Genomic DNA, 21,046 nt, shown 5'->3' on the forward strand with positions numbered 1-21,046 from the left:
ACAGTGTTCTGTCTGCATGTGTCTGCCCATCAGAAGAGGGCACCAGATCTCATTATAGATGGTTGTGAGACATAATGTGTTGCTGGGAATTGAACTCAGGACCTCTGGAAGAGCAGCCAGTGCTTTTAACCTCTGCACCATCTCTCCAGCCCCTGGAACACAAACTCTTATATGTAAAATAAATATATTTTTTAAAAGAATTATTCTGCTGGGCAATGGTGGCACTCACCTTTAATCTCAGCACTTGGGAGGCAGAGGCAGGAAGAGGATCTCTGTGAGTTCGATGCCAGCCTGATCTACAAAGTGAGTTCCAGGACGGGCTTAAGCTACACAGAGAAACCCTGTCTCGAAAAACAAATAAACAGAGCTAGGCTGTGGTGGTGCAAGCCTTTAATCACAGCACTTGGGAGGCAGAGCCAGGCGGATCTCTGTGAGTTTGAGGCCAGCCTGGTCTGCAAAGTGAGAGCCAGGACAGGCACCAAACACCACAGAGAAATCCTGTCTTGAAAAAAAACCAAACAAACAAACAACAAGAAAAGTTCAATTAACTTAAAAAAACTCAAAAACTATAAAGTATTTTATGTATAAACTCAATTTCCAATAAAATATGGGACAGATAAAAATCAGTATGATGAATTATAGTGTATTACATATAGGTAACTTTCTCTGATATTGTTTGAAATGGCTTTGACCATTTATCATGTGTGTTATGAATTTATCAAGAATGATACAGCACTGGATGCTCTTCCAAAGGACTCAGGTTTGATTCCCAGAACCCACACAGCAGCTGACAACCATCTGGTGCACATATACATGCAGACAAAACACCCATACACAAAGACTTGTTTCTTAAAAACTATTTCAGTATATATAAATGACTACAAAACTATGATATAGTTTGTAATGATACAGAGGAAACTAATTCCATTTAAGGGGTAAACTGAGAGGAGGGCAAAGCAAAATTCCATCAGGGAGCATATGAATTTTCAAACTATGTACCATAGCAATAACTATAAAACAGGGCTAGGGATGTAAGAATGTAGCTCAGTGGTAAGGGCAGTTGTCTGGCATGTGGAAGCTTTAGATTTAGTTCACAGTTGGGTGTAGGAATTGAATTCTAAGGTGAAGTTGGGCATGGTGGCCCATACCTTTATCCCAGGGCTCTGGAGGCAGAGGCAGGAGGATTTCTGTGTTTGAGGCCAACATGGTGTACCTACCATCTTACTGTAGCCCAGCCAGAGCTACACATGCTGCCTCAAACAAAAGAAAACAATAAAACAAATACAAACACACACATACACACCAACCACGCACGCACAAACAAACCTAAGCAGGACATAGCAACATACACCCATAACCCCAGCATTTGTAAGGCAGAGGCAAGTTCAAAGCCAACCTGGTATATATAGCAAGATCTAGTTCAGGCAGAGGAACGCATCCAAGACCTATCACAAAAACAAAGAGTAGCTGGGCAGTGTTGGCACATGTCTATAATCCCAGCACTCAGGAGGCAGAAGCAGGTGGATCTCTGTGAGTTCGATGCCAACATGGTCTACGGAGCAAGGTCCAGGACAGTCAACACAGAGAAAGCCTATCTAGAAAACAAACAAAACCAAACAAACAAGCAGACAAAGAGAGAGGGTGGCTCTGGTGGCACAGATGAGAGGTGGAAGGCCTGGGTCTAAGGCCCGGGTTAAATCCTCAGTACTATGAAAAAAGAAGCAAACTAAAAGGCATAATGTAGCAGAGACAGGCTTTTGTTTGCTCTATTTCTTTTTGAACTGGAGTATGATGCCCAGGCTGGGCTGGTACTCATGGTTCATGGCACTAAAGGATAGCTGGCAGACAAGTGGTCCTCCTGTCTCCACCTCCCATCTAGCTTCATCTGGCTTTTTATGTGGGTCTTGGAGATAAACTTGGATCGTCAGGCTTCTCGTACATAGCAAGCCTGTATTTCCTCAATCTCTTCTTCCTTCTTAGTGGCAATGGAGATTGACTCCAAGTCCCTGAGCATGACAGTAATAAGTCCTACCTCTCCTCTTTCTCGTAGGAATCTGCTTTTGTTTACTTGAGCTTGATATTTAGTTTTTAACTAAATATCCCGTTTGTATAGTATTTTACTTAGATTCCGTATGTTTTGATATGCCTCAACTTTCTTATTCAGTTCTAACTATTTGCTAATTTTCTGTTATTATTGTAGATGGGGTCTTACTAGTTCTCTCCCGATGGTCCAAACGCCCTGGCTCTCACTGCAGCCTCTGAAGGAGGCAGAACTATAAATAGATGCCATGATGTCTAGTGTCTTCTAATTTTCTTCTTCCCTTTTTATATTTTTACAGTACTGGGGACTACACTTAGCCCTGCAAATTCTAACCAAATGCTCTGCTAATTTAACTTTCCTAACAAGTTTTGACTCAATTACTCAATACGTGAAAAATGAAAAAATTCTGCCATTATTAATTATTTATTTATTTATTTATTTACTTACTTATTTATTTTGTGAGACAGGATTTCTCTATGTAGTTCTGGTTGTCCTGGAGCACTTTGTGGACCACGGCCTGAAACTCAGAGATCTGCCTGCCAAACATGTGGGCCATCATGCCTGGCTTTGCTACTGACTTCTAATATTGTCACAATATGAACATAGAATATGAGGTAGTGTTCCAGAACAGCCAGAACTGTTACACAGAGAACTATAGTTCTTTAGTGATACTTTCTTTTTTTTTTTTTTGAGTAGGAGGGCTGGAGTGACGGTTCAGCAGTTACCAGCACTAGTTGCTCTTCTAGAGGACCCACGTTTGATTTCCAGCACTCACATGGCATACAGTAACCTGTAAATCCAGTTCTAGGGGATCTGACCCCATCTCTTCTGGCTTCTACTGGCATCACACTTACTGCACAGACATTCACACAGACAAAACACTAATACGCATAAAGTTACTTTTTGTTTTGTTTTGTTTTGAGACAAGCTCTCTCTACAGTCTTGGCAATCCTGGAGCTCACTATGTAAACCATGATGACCTCAAAAGTCACACAAAACCTCCTATCTCTATCCCAGAGTGCTGGGAGCAAAGGCGTGTACCAGACTAAAATTGCTGCATTTTTATCAAGTAACAGCTTACATTTTAAATTGATACAGCAGCCACAAGCTTACCTATAAGCTACAAGTCCTGGCCAGTGTGCCCTCCATAAATGCCCAGCAGCCAAGGTTTCAACTCTGATTTCTTTTCCTCCCCTCACCCCCAACAAGACAGGGTTTCTCCTGGAACTCTAGACCAGGCTGGCCTTGAACTCAAAGAGATCCTCTTGCTTCTGCCTCCCAAATGCTGGAATTAAAGGTGTGAGCCACCACAGGGCCTCCAAAGGTGTATTTTTGTAGACTGAAGATGCCAGTGTTTAATTCAAAGAAATTTCTTACTTTATTCTTTTTACAAATTTTCAAAAATTACATTTATGTATTCAAAATCAATTTATGTATTCAATGTGTTGAGTCAGGTAGGAAGGGAGGGGAAGAGTGCACACCACATGACAAGTGCCATGGCTTGGAGGCCAGGACAGCTTGCAGAGACAGTGCTCTCATGTGGCTCCAGAGTCAAGATACAGAAGCAGGCTTAATGACAAGCACCACCTTGCTGGCTGAATTTATTCCTTTAATAAAAATTTCTAGCTCAGTGGTAAAGCACTTGCCTAGCAAGCACAAGGCCCTGGGTTCGATCCTCAGCTCAAAAAAAAAAAAATTTTTTTTTCTTTTTTAAATAATTTGGATTTTGGTTTTAATAGACTGGTTCTCAATTTTCCTATTTTTCTGTTTTGCATTTCTTTGTTTTTTTCCTATAGTTTGGAATATATTCAATTTCATTTTCTGAAACTTTTGCTTAAAAGGAGGAGGATCTGTAAAGATGACTCAAGAGTTAAGTTGACTGGCTGCTCTTCCAGAGGATCAAAGTTCAATTCCCAGCATCCACATGTAGGCTCACAAACATCTATGACTCCAGTTCCAGGGGATCCAACATCCTTTTCTGACCACTGTGGATACTGCATGCATGTGGTACACATACATACATGCACATAAACATACATATGTTCAGGCAAAACATCCATAGACATAAAAATAAATACATTTAAAAAACATTTAGCCAGGCGGTGGTGCACGCCTGTAATCCCAGCACTCTGGGAGGCAGAGTCAGGCGGATCTCTGTGAGTTCGAGGCCGGCCTGGTCTACAGAGTGAGATCCAGGAAAGGTGCAAAGCTACACAGAGAAACCCTGTCTCGAAGAAAAACAAAAAACAAAACAAAACAAAACAAAAACATTTAATTCATCATAGTATGACTTCCAAAAGGTATACTATGTGTGTATACACATGCATACATTTCACACAAACAACAGATCAATTTTTTAAAAATTTAACAATTTCTGGAAATCAGACAAATAGATATAAATAAAAATAAAAAAAAATAACTGTGTGACTATTTAGACATAATCCAGGCATCCACAGAGTAAACAGGGAGGAGGTACTAACATGGAGTCTGGCCTAGCCCAGGAGGACCTCCTGATCCTCCTGTTTCTATCTCCCAAGTGCTGGGATTATAGATGTAAGCCAGGATATCCAGCTGAGTATCATTTTATTTGTACTATTTTAGAAATAGGATTTATCAACCTGAATATATACTTTATAGTTTTAAAATTTGTATTATAATAAGTATTTTATTATATTAATAAGAATTAGCAAACTTTTACTAAGTATATTTCATTTATACTGATAAGTCACAATGAATTTGTTAACTCAGTGTTGAACAAATATTAACTGTAATTCTGTCACCAATATATATAATGTCTTAATAACATACTTGAAGTCATAAAATATTTTTGTTATGACTTTTCCTTAGAATACATTTATACTAGCAGAATGGCTGAGTCCAATGTCATGAGTGCATTCAGCTCTTTGCATGTACTGACAAGCTGGTTTTCAAAAGTAATTACATGGTTTATCTCTACCCAGTACTACAAAGCATTTTTTATGATCATGAATCTTACTCATTTAAGATTTCTTTTTAGCTGGGCGGTGGTGGTACATGCCTTTATAATCTTTTATAATCTCATCACTGGGGAGGCAGAGGCAGGCAGAGCTTCAGGTCAGCCTGGTCTACAAAGTGAGTTCCAGGACAGCCAAGACTACACAAGAGAAACCTTGTCTACTAGAAAAACAAAACAAAAAGGATGAGTGAGTGAGTGAGTGAATAAGTGTGTGTGTGTGTGTGTGTGTGTGTGTGTGTGTGTGCACGCGCGCGCATTAGAAGGGGGGGAATCACAAAGGGGTAACGGACCCCCCATGGCTGGAGTTATAGGCAGTTGCACGTCTTCTGACATGGGTGTCAGAACTGAACTTGGGCCTGTGGAAGAACGACAAGCATTCTTAACCACTGAGCCATCTCTCAGCCCCCATTAAGAATCTTTTTAATCTGGGCCATGATGGCACAGGCCTTTAATCCCAGCACTTGAGAGGCAGAGACCTGCGATCTCTGTGAGTTCAAGGCCAGCCTGGTCTACAGAGTGAGATCCAGGACAGGCACCAAAACTACACAGAGAAACCCTGTCTCAAAAAGCAAAAAACAAAAAACAACAACAACAACAAAAAACTTTTTAACTTCAGCTTACAGGACAAGAATAAATTGGTTTTATATTAGAGCAACTTGTTTTGATAGTTCTGATTACTAGGAAACTGAATATCCACATTTAATAGTTATTTACAGTTTTTTTCTGTATAATATGTTCTTTTGGTTTTGTTTTGTTTTTTTTTTTTTTGAGACAGGGTATCACTATGTAGCCCTGGAACTTGCTTTGTAGACCAAGCTGGCCTTGAACTCACAGAGCATCGCCTGCCTCTGCCTCCCAAGAGCTGGGATTAAAGACTTGTGCCGCCACCACCGCCTGAACTGCTCTTTTTCATCTACTCATTTATCAAATCCCTAGAGCTTTCCAAATTGATTTTTATATAATTTCTTCTATACTAAGCTCTGAAAGTCTTCCCCTTTCTTTGTGCTTTTATGACAAATACAGTAACACACCAACAAATCTTCCTTTCTGCGCCCTCACTAGTAGTAATGTTTCTCCTTCTGGTTGTAAACCAGAATCGTATGTAGAGGATTCTCTTCAGAGGTTTCAATCAGCAGCAGATGGAGCTAAGTGAATGTATTTTTAAAAAATAGAAACTGAGCTGGGCATGGTGACACACGCCTTCAATCTCAGCATTAAGGAGGCAGAGACAGGTGGCTCTCTGTGAGTTGGAAGCCAGCCTGGTTTATAGAGTAAGTTTTAGGACAGAGCTACAGAGAGAAACCCTATCTTGAAAAACAAACAGAAACAATTAAAAATTAAACATCTTATTCTATGGTAAATGATCTTTAGCTTTTCATCTAGTTTTCTGTTTAAGTAAAACACAAATGATAGAAATTTGAAACTTTTATTTTCATAACCCAGCATTTTGAGGGGGAGGGAAGGTCTGAACATTTCAATTGGTGAGCACTATCAGGGAAGAGACAGCACATGGTCCCTGGGAAGCTGACGTGAGTAGTTTCTATGGATTTCAGAGACAGTCTCTCACCTGTCTGGAGAGTACTAGGAAAGGACAGGGTGACTTTCTCGTCTTCATTCTGGTAGTTAAATCCTGTAGCATGGATTTCTGGAAAGAAAAAGAAAAGACATTACTTCACAAATCTGAGTACATGACTTTGAAGTTAACATCTTTAACAAAATTTCTACTGAAATGAATGAAATATTCTTGTTTTGCGAGACAGTCTGGCTAGACAGCCCTGGTACTATGTAGGCCAGGCTGATCTTGACCTTATAGCAACCCTCTGCCTTAGCTTTCTTTCCTCTTTGTTTGTGTTTTGGACATGAGGTCTTACTATGTAGCTCTGGCTGGCCTGGAATTCAGAGACCTTGTGCTGGGGTTAAAGCTGTGTGCCAACATACGGGGCAAAATGCAACATTCTCCACTTAGTAAATCAAGTTTCAATAATGCTCCTTAAAAAGAATTACAAGTGGGCTAGTGAGATGGTTCAATGATTAAAGCCACCTGCTATACAAGTGTCCGGTAATGAAAGTTCAAAATTCACAGAATTTATAATGTAAATTATAAATTATAAAGGAGAGTACCAACTCCACAAAATTATCCACTGACCTCACATACACATATGCACAAATGTGCACACTTGTACAAACATACAGACACATATAAAATTTTTAAAAATAATTACATTTCTTTATAAATTTACCATCTCTGGTGATGTAAAGGAAATAAGAGTTACTACAAATGATAGTTTTCTATTTGTTCATTTATACTGTGCTCATTTTGTGAGATAGAGTGTTGTGTGATATTTTGATTGCATTCTGATGCTCCCGAGACTGACAATAAAGTTTGTTTTTAATCAGAAGGTGAAGCGAGCTACTAGCTACAAAATTAACCATAGAAGTTTTGGAGGACCAAGGACTGACAGATACAGGAAGTAGGATGGTGGGCCTGAGAGAGGGTCTCAGCCCTTTTGGATGAAGAAACAAAAGAGATAGGAAGTAACTGGCCACTTCGCCTTCTCTTATCATTAAAGTTATGATTCTGACTCCCAAGTTTTTATTGATAAAGAGTAATTATTTAAATGCATCAATAGGGTCTTACTATATATCCTAAACTGTCCTTCAACTAGTAATTCTCTTGTCTCAGCTTCCAGAGTTGTGACAGTCTTGTCAGACTATGGAAATGCTCCATTCTAATTCTTATAAGACTGTGGTATTATTTTCTATGTTGCACCTACTCATGAATCTTTGTCTTCTAATCATGAATCTTTAGAAGATCTAGTACACTGTTAAGAATTCACTGTTAAAGATATCACCAGAGTCTTGCACCCACTCCCTGAAAGATGGATTACAATGTAAACTCAGAGAGAAATCACACCCTCTTCTAGATTCTTTGCTCTTGGATTTTACAGAAATAAATAATGACATGTACAGATAAATTAAGACTCCAGTTACTTACTCTTCACAAACCAGGAGAAGAAACTGCTGCCTTTAATGCCACTTCAGGAAGCTTAACTTGACATACTCAGAATCCACAAGCCAGTTCCAACCAATACATCCCAAGTATACCCCAAGTGAAAATAATGGTTAAAGATATGACCTTGATAAGCATGCAAAAAGATGTTCAGTATCAAAATCAAAAACCATACCAATTCAAACCCACTATGATAACTATAATTACAAACACATCTAAGGAGGCTGTTGAGAAACCCAAGCCCACATAAATTTCTGGCAGAATATGAAATGGTAGACACCTAGTAAACCATGTGGTATTTCATCAAAAGGTTAGATATACAGTTACCGTATGGTGGGCAATCCCACTCCCATGTGTGTTCTCTATATATTTCTCTCTTAAGAACTATGTCAATACAAAGACTTGTATATATACAAGTCTACAAGTATTCATAATAGTACTGTTACTAATAGTTCCAATGTGGGGCTTCTGTCACTTAATGTCCATCAACTAATGAATAGATAAAATGTGAATAACAATGAACTGTTATTCAACAATATAAATAAATGAGGTGCTGTACCACAAGATGGCTCTGTGGGTAAAGGTCCATGCCACCATAGCTGACAATTTCGAGCTGGACCCCTGCAACCCACATGGAGGACCCCTGCAACCCACATGGAAGAAGGAGAAGCAATTCCTGAAGGTTGTCTCTGGACCCCCACACATACATTATAGGGTCCATGCCTCCTTCTCAAATGAATGTGGAAAACAAAGAGTGGGAAGGAGGAAGGGAGTGGCATAATGGGCAGCAACTTTGAAAGAGGGTCTCATGAAGCTCAGACTGGACTTGACCTTGCTATGTGACTGAAGATGACCTTAAACTCCTAATTCCGGGTTGGGGATTTAGCTCAGTGGTAGAGCGCTTGCCTAGCAAGCACAAGGCCCTGGGTTCAGTCCTCAGCTCAAAAAAAAAACAAAAAAACAAAATAAAACAAAAAAAACAAAAAAACCCTCCTAATCCTCCTGCCTCAGTATCTCAAAAGCTGGGGTCAAGGCATGGGAGAGCAAGCTCAACTAGTGATCCTCTAAGTTTTCTGTCTTGTCCTTTTTCCTTCTGCAAGTACCTGCATGTATGTGTGCATGTGTGTGTAGACACTAGGTCAACCAAGTGTCTTTCCAAATGGTTCCACCTTAATTTTTGGGTGTTTTGTTTTTGTTTTTGTTTTTTCTAGGCAGGGTTATACTATGTAGCGTTGGCTGTCCTAGAACTCACTATGTAGACCAGGCTGGCCTCAAACTTTGAGATCTGCCTGCCCCTTCCTCCCCATGCTGTATGGGATTAAAGGTGTGTTTGAGAGAGGCTGGCTTTCAGAGATTCCCGTCTCTGCCCATCCAGTGCTTAGATTACTGAAGTGTGTGTGTGCTTTGCCTGGCTTATTATCTGGGTGCTAAGACCCAAACCCAAGTCCTCATATGGCAGCTTATTCAATGAGCCAACCCAACTGTTCATCTTTTGCAAGCATCCTACCACTGAGCAACACCCTCAGTCCCTGTGAGCTTGAAACTGAACATAAACCAAGTTAAACGAGACAAATATCCAAGTACCACTGAAAACAAAAAAAACAACAGCCTAGACACAGCTGGGGGGTGATAACACATGCTTATAATTCTTGCCCTGAGGAGGAAGACTCAGAAGCTAAAGGCCAGCCTTAGGTACATTGCAAGTTTGAGGCCAGCCTGAGGTATGTGAGACAACTATCTTAGGATAGATAGATAGATAGATAGATAGATAGATAAATGGATAAAAAATTCTTAGTTGGGCAGTAGTGGCGCACACCTCTGATACCAATACCTAGAGGCAGGAAAATCTCTTGAGTTTGAGGCATCCTGGTCTACAGAGCGAGATCCAGGACAGCCAGGACTACACAGAGAAACCCTGTCTCAAAAAACAAAAAACAAACATAACAAAACAAAATCTTTAGAAAGTAAATGCGTGGCAGATGGAGGGGAAATGGGCAATGAGTACTTCTTGGAGCTGGGAAATATTGAGTCTGCTGGTGGCCATACAAAGTGTAAACAAACTAAAAGCTATTAAAATCTACACACTTTATTCATTTTTAAAATGTTTGGCTTTATGAGTCAACATCTCACACTATAGTTCAGGTCAGTCTATAACTTGCAGTGATCCTCTCGGCTCTTCATCCCAAATGCTGAGATTACAGGAATGGATTACCATATATCCACAGCCCTGAAGATGCTTTAAACTGACTTAGCAAGATTTCAAAAATTTTTATATTATCACTAAGCTTCATACACATATCTGTAAAACTAAAATCTTTTTTTTTTTTTTTTTTGAGGGGGGTGGTTCAAGATAGGGTTTCTTTCTTGGCTGCCCTATAATTTGCTTCGTAGATCAGGCTGGCCTCAAACTCACAAAGATGTGCCTGCCTCTGCCTCCACAGTGCTGGGATTAAAGGCGTGTACTACCACTGCCAGGCTAAAACTAAATTCTTACAGTTTAGTTCAGACTTTGAAAGAACTTTCATTGATCCTCTATATAAACCTTCATTTTATAGAAAAGGAAAATAGAAAATGAAGTTAAGGATATGATGAAGATTAAATGGCTAGACTAAATCTCAGTTGCCTTCCTGTAATTGCTTCTAAAATTATTTATGTAATCCTAAAATTGCTTCTGAATTTGGTATATAAAGAACTGTTCTCTACTAGAACAAAAACTAAAAACATGCTTTAAAGTGATTCCACAGAAAACAATTACAACAGCCTGAAGGAAAGACAATTATCACCACAACGCCTGTAAATGTTCACTTCCGTCATGTGTGGTTGTACATACCAAAAAACCTCAGCTCCTGGGAGGCAGGAGGATCATGACGAATCTGAGGATAGCCTGGGATGATAGTGAGACACTCCCAAATGATGAAACAGACAAGAAGAGTGTGCATGAGGAGACCAGAGGGCAACACGGGTGTCTTCCTGGCTCACTCTCCACCTCACGTGTGTCACAGTCTCTTCCTGAACCTGCAGCTCAGTTTGGCTGTGCTGGCAGGCCAATGACTTCCAAATCCCCTTTCATGTGAGTGGTGTGGATCTCACAAGTCCTCACAACTGTGCAGCAAGTACTTTACCAACCAAGCCACCACCCCAGCCAAAGTTCTTTCTAAGAGAGAATGGGATTCTGGTAGCTTTAAGGTATTACTAAAACCAATTTGTTCTTATAAATCTACAGAAACATTTCAAACTGGTAAGAAGTTAATGAAACACAAAAGAACAAGAGCCTGAGACAGAACAACCCAGTGCTGTAGTGCTACACTTCATTCCACAATAAAAACTTCCAACTGTAAGGACAACTAGATGATAGAACTACCAAGGAGTTAGTTCTCTCTGGTTTCCTCAGAAGACAGTAGCCATATATTGAATTCTTCTAAATTGTCTTGTATTCTTGGAACTGTCCATTCATTTTATGCTGAACAGATTAAGTGAAGTATTCCGTAGCCCCCAAATCAAAGTCTATGATGCTCTTAAGCTCAAAATAAATAGTCAAAGCAAAAATGAAAAAGTGTTCAACATTATTAGTCATCAAGGAAACACAAATCAAATCCACCCCCAATGACCACTACACACACCAGAGTAGTTAGCTTCACTAAGTGTCAACAAAAATGTTGCCAGAATTAAAACTAATATTGTTGGTGCAAACATTCTCCAACCCCATCTCAGGATTTCCACATCTGCCTCAACAGTTCTTTCTCCAGCCATGTCTGTAAATACTTAAGTCATTCAGATATCAACTCATTTCTTTAAAGATCTGTTCTATCACTTTTTTTCATTTTTTATTAAGAATTTTTTTTCATTTTACACACCAATCAGAGATTTTAAGAACAATCGCCACAAGGCTGGGAAGTGTAGCCCTGGTGCTGGTCTAATGAGCATGAAGCCCTGGGTACTATCCCCAGTACTGCATAACATGGGACACTGTGGTTACGTGCCTATAATTCCACGACATAGTGAGTTCAAAGCCAACCTTGGCTACATGAAATCCACACCAAACAAAATAAATAATCCTCATTCTATATGCCTTTTCAATTTTTTGCCTTTAATTCTTGCTACCTGTTAGGATATAATAGTAAGTATTTGGAGTTTTTGGTTTTTTTTAAGATTTATTTATTATGTATACAGCATGTATGACTGCAGGCCAGAAGAGGGTGCCAGATCTCATTACAGATGGTTGTGAGCCACCATGTGGTTGCTGGGAATTGAACTCAGGACCTCTGGAAGAGCAGTCAGTGCTCTTAACCTCTGAGCCATAGCTCCAGCCCATATTTGGAGTTTTACTCAATGGCCCTAGCTCATAACTCCATCCCCAAAGTAGGTATTAATTAAGCGTAAGTTAATCTTCCTTGCTCCCACTATTTCAAAAGAGAATGCAATATGGAAATGTCAAGAGGAATCTGGACAGGCCTTTCTGGATTTTCTAACCAATTCTATTAGCATTAGATAGGAAATTGTCTCCACAAAAACTCAAAAGGAAGCCAGGAGGTAGTAGCACATGTCTTTAATCCCGACACTTGGGAAGCAGAGAGAAGTAGATCTCTGTGAATTCAAAGCCAGCCCGGTCTACAGAAGTGAAGTCCAGGACAGCCAGGGAGGTTACACAGAGAAACCCTGTCTCAAAAAGAAAGAAAGAAAAAAAAAAAAAAAAACTCAAAAGGAGAGTGTTCAGAAAGCTTCCAGACGAGAAATTCCTAGACAATGATGAACCCTTTCCCCATTCCCCATATTTTGTTTTATTTTTTAAAGGGTCTCACTATGTAAGCCATACTGGCTTTGAACTCACAGACATCTGTCTGCCTCTATCTCACAAGTACTGGCATTATAGGCTTATATATATATCGTGCCATCTATATTCTTTGTAATAAACCAGTAAGTATTTCCCTGAGATCTGTGAGCTGCTGAAGAAATTAATCAGAACTGAAAAGGTGGACAGCAGTGGCAGTGTGTGCCTTTAATCTCAGCATTTGGGAGGCAGAGGCAGGAGGATCTCTGTGAGTTCAAGGCCAGTCTGGTCTACAGAGCAAATCCCAAGACAGCTAGAGACTACACAGAGAAACTATCTCAAAAAATAAAACAAAACAAAATCAAGAGGTTGTTGTGAGGACCTGGAATAGCTGGAAGATTAGAAACAGGGAAAACCACCCAGGCTGACAATTGGTGTCTGAAGAGAGGGGCAGTAATATCTTGGAAACTGAACTCTTAATCAGCGGGCCTTGACCTGTAACTACAGGGAGATGGTGTCAGAACAGAATTGGATAGCTGACACTCAGCTGGTATCCCTTTTGCTGAACTGCTTGTTTGCTGGGGAGGGAAAAGCCCACACTTTTTTTTAAGTCACTATTTTCTGTCTTTATGATATCACTCATTTCTCTTCCCAAATAAAATATGGCTACCAAGAATGTTGAGGTTAGCTGGGTGTAGGGGTCCATATTTTTTTCTTAGGGGGAGGTGTTGAGATGGGGGTCTCTCTATATAGACCTGGTTGTCCAGACTAGGCTGACCCTTAACTCACAGAGATCTGCCAGATCTTCCTGGGTGCTTGAATTAAAGGCATGTGCCACCATGCCCAGAACTTGGCCCATGAATTTGATCCCAATATTCAGGAGGCAGAAGCAGACAGATCTTTGTATTTTCATTTAATGCAGCCTGATCTACATAGCCAGTTCTAGGGCTACACAATGGCACCCTGAGTCAAAAGAAAAAATAAAAATGAATGTTGGAACCAGGCGGTGATGGCACACACCTTTAATCCCAGCATTCAGGAGGCAGCTGCAGGCAGATCTCTGAGTTTGAGGCCATCCTGGGCTACAGAGTGAATTCCATGACAGCCAGGGATACACAGAGAAATCCTGGGGAGAGGAGGTGGGAAGGGTGGAATGTTGGCTAGCTCCTGAAGAACAACACACACACACACACACACACACACACACACACACACACACACACACACACCTATAGATATAGAAATTACATACAAATTCTAAGAAGTTGCTTCAATAGATAACAAATTAATTCTAAATTTCATATGGAAAGGCAAAAGACCCTAAAGAGTGAACACAGTGTTAGAGAAGAATCTCAAGTCAGGGCTATATCACTCATCTGTAAGACTAACTACAAAGCCACTGTAATGAAGGCAGTGTGATTCTGGTGAGAGAATAAAAACAGACAAGAAAGGAGTCCAGAAAAAAGCCGGGGGGGGGGGGGGGGGGGGGGGGGGGGTGTGGAGGTGGAGGGGGGGGTGGCGCACGCCTTTAATCCCAGTACTCGGGAGGCAGAGCCAGGCAGATCTCTGTGAGTTCAAGGCCAGCCTGGGCTACCAAGTGAGTTCCAGGAAAAAGGTGCAAAGCTACACAGAGAAACCCTGCCTCGAAAAACCAAAAAAAAAAAGAGTCCAGAAAGAGACAGACACAAATACAGTCAATCAATCTTTGCCATAGGTAGTCTCCTCTACAGCTCACTGGAACTAAACAGCCACATGCAACAAAGCCAAAGCTTACATCCCCCATAAGAACTTAAAATGGACCATACACCTAAATGGAAAAGGTAAAATTAGGAAACTCTCAGAACGCAACACAGCACAAAAATCAAGATGGCTTAAATGTGGTGATGGCCTTCTAGCTACAACACCAAGGGCATGAATCCATGAAATAACTGATAACCTAAATTAAAATTAAGCAACTGCTTTGCAAAAGACACTGTCAAAATGGAAAGATAAGCCACAAAATGGGAGAAACATTAGCAGAAGATCTAGCAAAAGAATATTATCTAAAATACACAAGGAATTCTTTAAAACTCAACAGTAAGAGAGCTGGAGAGAGTACACCTGTGATCCCAGCAGAGAGTCTGAAACAGGAAAATTCTGAGTTTAAGGCTTAACTATGTAGTGAGAATGTCTAAAAAAAAAAGGGGGGGGGGTGGAGAGAAAGAAGGAGGAGGAGGAAAGTGAGGTGCAAAAAGCAAAAAAACAAAGAAACAAAAAACCCAAACACCTATGGTACACTCCTGTAATTCCAGTACTTGGGACCAATCTAAGCTCCACAGTGAGATCCTCTTCCAAATCATCAGCATCAGCATCATAAAGTAGACAAAGAGAGAAAGGATGGTTCATGCCTGTAATCACAGCTATTTAAGGGGCCAAAGCAGACACTAGAGCTGTAGCTGGGGGTAGGGCTCCTATTAAATATGTACAAGGTACTAGGTCAGATCCTCAGCAAGACAGAGATCTAAACCAAAGAAGAGATAAGCTCATGAGAATATGCACACCATATATCATCATAGAAATTCAAATGAAAACCAACAGACACTCCAACATACCTATCAGAATGTCCAAACTCCAGAACATCAAATTTGTGGAGCAATAGAAACTCCTTCACTGTTGACAAACAGCCACTTAGGAAGTAGAAGTTGCTTACAAACTGAATACCTTGGGTACAGTATCACATACCTCCAATCCCAGCACTGGGGAGGTACAAGCAGGAAGATCAGGAATTCAAGGTCATCCTTGACTACATATACAAGGCCAGCCTGAGCTACATTAGAACCTGCCTCAGAAGGAAGATGGAGGAGACTTAATATTCTTTGTACTATATGATCCAGCAACTATACTCCTTGGTATTTATACCAAAGAATGAAGAACTTGAAGTTCAAACAGTAACCTGAATATGGATTTTTCTAGCAGCTTGATTCATAGTTGCCAAAATTTGGAAGCAGCCAGAACATTCCTGTAAGTAAACGAATTGCAGCATATGCAAAAATGGGCATTTTTTGTTTGAGACAGGATCTAACCATGCAGCCCTAGCTGGCTGGACCTTGCTGTGTAAATCAGGCTGGCATAACTCATAGAAATCCACCTACCTCTGCCTCCCAAATGCTGGGATTAAAGGTTTGAACCACCACACCCAGATGGAATATTATTCAGTGCTAAAAGGAAACAAGTTACTAAGCCATGAAAAGACACAGACAAAATTCCAATGTATACCATTGCAGTGAAAAGTGCCAATCAGGGAAGACTGCATATTGTTTGATCCCAACCATGCCATTTTAGAAAAGGCAAACTATGGGTACAGGACTAGAGATGGCTCAGTAGCTAAGCACACATACTTCTTCTTCCAGAGGATAATTCTCTCTCTCTCTCTCTCTCTCTCTCTTTTTTTTTTTTTTTTTTTTGGTTTTTCGAGACAGGGTTTCTCTGTGTAGCTTTGCGTCTTTCCTGGAACTCACTCTGTACCCCAGGCTGGCCTCGAACTCTCAGAGATCTGCCTGGCTCAGCCTCCCGAGTGCTGGGATTAAAGGCGTGCACCACCAAGGCCCGGCTCAGAGGATAATTCTCAACACCCACATCAGGCAGCACAAAACCACCTGCAACTCCAGCTCCAGGATATCCCACACTCCTTAGCCACTGTGGGCACCTATAATCATATGCACATGCCCACAGAGAGACATATAATTAAAAATAATTTTTTAAAAAATCCCCTATGGGCACAGTAGTGGTTAGATTAGTGGTTATCAGGAGACAGATGGGGAGGAGGGATGAACAGGTCGAGTATAGATGGTTTTAGGTAGTGAAACAGTTCCATAGGATTCTGTAATGGTGGATACTTGTCATCACCCATTTGTCAAAACCCACAGATAGTACAGCAAGACTGAAACATAAACAGGATGTAGATGAAGATGTGTCAGTGGAGATTTATCAATTGGAACCACTAATGCCACTCCAGAACAGTGTGCTGACATTAGTGGAGTCTGTTGAGTGCACGGGAACAGAGGTTATATGGGAACTCTCAGATTTTTTTTTTTGGGGGGGGGGGGGGGGTTGGAGGGGGTTGGGGGGGTTCAAGACAGGGTTTCTCTGTAGCTTTGGAGCCTGTTCTGGACTAGCTCTGTAGACCAGGCTGGCCTCAAACTCACAGAGATCCACCTGCCTCTGCCTCCTGAGTGCTGGGATTTCAGGCGTGCACCACTACCGCCTGGCACTCTCTGTATTTTTTTTCTCAATTCTGCTGTTAACCTAAAATAGCTCTAAAAATTAAGATATATTAAAAGTGAAATAAGAGAGCCATTTAATTTAGAAAACAGGATGTCCTGAAATTTACCAAAGAGTTGAGAAACTATTTGGTTGCTCAGCGTAGTCTGGAGTAGTGGTCAGGTTACACAAAACTTGACTCATTCTTCAAAAGAACAATAGCACCAATAAACATTATGTTCCCATTCTAACTCATTACATTCAGAAATACTAAACCAAGCCAGTTGGTGGCAGCACACACCTTTAACCCCACCACTTGGAAGGCAGAGAGGCAGGGGACTCGAGTTTGAGGCCAGCCTCAGCCTGGCTACACAGAGAAACCCTTTGGGGGGAATTGGGGGGGAGGAGAGAAAGAAAGAAACCGTAAACCGGATCAAAGGCAAATTAAAATAAAACAAAAACAGCAACAACAAAAGACACCCAGAAATAAAGCCATTTTAAACAAGTGTGCTCAAAACCTCTTTAAACCAGCTGCCAGAAAGCTGAAGCAGGAGCTTAGGTGTTCAAGGCCAGCCTTGGTTATATACAGTGTGTCCCCTTTTCAAAAAACAAAATGAAACAAAAGAAAATCTCTCTAAAAATAAACTGGGTAAGATATAATTCAGTGATGGAGTGTTTGTATAAGTCATGAGAATTCTATCAGAGGTAGGCCACCATGCACCCAACCTCTCCATACATATACATACTTTATATATTCAGTATAAAGTCTACCAAAAGGAGCTGATAGATTCTGAATATGTATTTTTAGGAGCAGGGATAAAACTCAGGGCCTTATACATGCTAGAAAAGTATTCTACCACTTAACTACACACCAGCCCTAAATATTTTATTTCTTTTAACATTATTTTCAGGTGGGTGCACACCAAGACACACGTGTCACCTTCTACCATGTGAGTTCAGGAGATCTAACTCCAATCCTGAGGCTGGGGGTGTGGTAGAGTGCCTTACCCACTGAACCATCTTGCCAGCCCTGAAATCTTAGTATCTATAGTCTCACAGAGGCAAGAACAGCAAATAAATTCAAACAACTTCCTTAAGGTTTCATTATAACCGGTGTAGTACATACTGTTGTGTCACTTTTCACTGAGGTCTATGCATCCTCAAGGCTGTGCCAGGAACGGCACACACATTTGTACTCCTAGCACTTGACAAGTTGAAGCAGGAGGACATCAACTTCAAGGCCAGTCTGAATATACACAGTGAGTTGAAAGTAGGCCTGAGCTGTAGAAGACCCGCGTCATCAATTAAGTAATTAATTAAACAAACCTCTTCTCCTTTTATTCCCTTTTAATCAGATGGCTATGCTCACATCTTGCACTAAGGTCTAAGTGATGAAGAAGATGCAGAATATACCAGTTCCCAGGACTCTTTCAGAATTCCAAGTTTTAACTAAGTTCAATGTGGCCTTCAGAAATGTTTTTGTTTGTTTGTTTGGGTTTTTTTGGTTGTTGTTTTTTGGTTTTGTTTTTGTTTTTTTCGAGGCAGGGTTTCTCTGTAGCTTTGGAGCCTGTCCTGGACTAGCTCTGTACCCCAGGTTGGCCTCGAACTCACAGAGATCCACCTGGCTCTGCGTCCTGAGTGCTGGGATTACAGGCATGCGCCACCACCGCCCAGCCAGAAATTTTTTTTTTTTAAAGATTTATTTATTTATTATGGATACAGAAGAGAGCACCAGATCTCATTACAGATGGTTGTGAGCCACCATGTGGTTGCTGGGAATTGAACTCAGGACCTCTGGAAGAGCAGTCAGTGCTCTTAACCTCTGAGCCATCTCTCCAGCCCCAGAAATGTTTTATTTGGGGCTGGGAATGCATCTTGGTGCTAGAGCACTTGCCTAACATTCATCCAACTTTAACACTGATAAATAAATATATATATATATTTTTATAGTTTAAAGAAATGTCTTGTTTGAATAGGAGACTCTTTTGACTTTTTGTTTGCTTGAGATAGGTCTCAACCATGTAGTCCAGGCTGGCCTCAAACTTGTGATCCTCATGCCTCACTATCCTGAGTGCTGGGAGTAGAGGTGTCTCTCTATGTGACTTCCATAAGTTTTTTGTTGTTGTTATTGTTTTAATTTGAATACATTTATCTTTAATTGTTTGACTTACTTATTTTGCTGGGCTGGGAATCAATCACCTGGAGCCTCAGGAATGCAAGGCAAGCACTGTATCTACAAGCCTTGAATATGTCTTTACGAGACAGGCATTCTTTTTAGTCTACCTTCTGTCCATCAAGTTTTCCTCCCGCCAGCCTATATCAGTCATTTTCTATCTGTCTGACTGGACAGTAACTCTAACCTACATCTCTGTCTCAGAACTGAAGTCACAGTCAAGTTCCTTTCCTCTGAAAATATCTCCATGTCTATCACATCAATACCTGCTTCACAGACAGTTGTGTTGCTTTCATTTTCAGCCTTCCCATCCTAAGGGCCACATGAATTTTCAGAATAATGACATTAAACAAGCCCACTTCAAAGAGATGGTGGCTAGAGTTGTTTATCTATGCTTAATTATATGAGAGAATATACATTACTAGAAGTTAAACAAGGGCTTATGGTCATGTGTGAAGAACCATTACTTTTTGTCAAGTTAACAATTTGTTCTGATGATGTATTTGGCAATATTCTTTTGTTACATTAAACACATGCACACTTCCGTAAGTACACATTCAAATATATAACCATACTTCACGAACAGTGTAATTTAGGCCCTTATATAGATAAGCCAACGTGAAGCTGGTAAATCTGGAATTATGTACTAGGGATTTGTATAGACACTTTATCAGGGGAGCTCCTTTCTCACACAGTAATGCAGAAAGCAGATATCTGATAGGATACACTAAGGGAAAACCTGGCACAAAATTTTCCAATGACCATTTTCTACGTGGCTTTACTCAAGCTGTCTATTAATGATAAATTAAAAGACTCTTTACCTGTCAGGACCTGAGTTCAGGCACTCAAGAGTTTCGTATTTCTCTTGCAGAAGCTGATGACAATACTAATCCCTGCACTGTGTAGGGAGGTGCATTCCTTGCACTGGCTTAAGTGCCAGTGACTTCACCAACCCTTGAAGTGCAGAACAGTAGAAAAACAGTTTTCAGCCGTTTTCGCTTACTAGTTTCTCATATTAAAAAATATATTACAAAATAAGATCTCAAATCGTTGTTTTAAAATAAACCACGCCTAAAAGACAGTGCCATGGAGTCTAACAGACTCTCAGGATTAATGCATATATTACAGGATGGCCTCTCCACTCATTAAAAACTTATACTGCAGCAATTTCAAATACTTTTCTGGTTGGTTTTACCCTAAAGCATCAAAATTTAGTGGATCCTAATATCTGAATCAATTTTTTTTTTGTTTTTTGTTTGTTTGTTGAGACAGGGTCTCACTGTGTAGCCCTGGCTGGCCTGGAATTCACAGAGATCCTCTGGCCTCTGCCTGCTGAGTGCTGGGATTAAAGGCATGGGACACCATGTCAGGCTGAATCAATCTTGCATAAGGTTGTCATAAGTATTAATGGGTACTTGATGTGATTAGCTAGGTTAAAATGTTCCCTGTTACTAGAAGATAGCTCTGGAAAGAGCTGGGTCAAATTTAAAATTATCACTTTCTAAAGAAACAACATGCCATACTCACCTATAAGGTAAAAGCCATAAAATGCTACTAAATGCATTTTACTAAACCATAAAATATGCAAGGACAAAACTAAATTGTGTGATTGTATGTGTGTGTGTGTGTGTGTGTGTGTGTGTGTGTGTGTAAAGGCCAAATCTATCCATGCTGCTTACACAAATCTTAAAATATCAAATCAATAAAATTACCATTTTGCAAATTACATTCTACAATCAACCAAACTTCCACATGACTCTGGGTTTCTCCTGATGCTATAGAAGAAAAGGATTGGGAAATGTTCCGTAGCTAGTTCTGAA

The 21,046-nt window shown here is 40.4% G+C and overlaps 1 protein-coding gene across 1 annotated transcript in view; it reads right to left on the reverse strand.

The window, feature by feature from the left end:
* Window positions 1-21,046, reverse strand: part of Npepps (aminopeptidase puromycin sensitive) — an 88,260-nt gene that overhangs the window by 50,393 nt on the left and 16,821 nt on the right. The window contains exon 3 of the mRNA XM_036196161.1: window positions 6,604-6,681. Within this exon, the coding sequence (XP_036052054.1) occupies window positions 6,604-6,681 (78 nt within the window). The remainder of the gene's footprint in view (window positions 1-6,603; window positions 6,682-21,046) is intronic.

Source organism: Onychomys torridus, chromosome 8 (assembly GCF_903995425.1).
Source record: "Onychomys torridus chromosome 8, mOncTor1.1, whole genome shotgun sequence".
Lineage (NCBI taxonomy): Eukaryota > Metazoa > Chordata > Mammalia > Rodentia > Cricetidae > Onychomys > Onychomys torridus.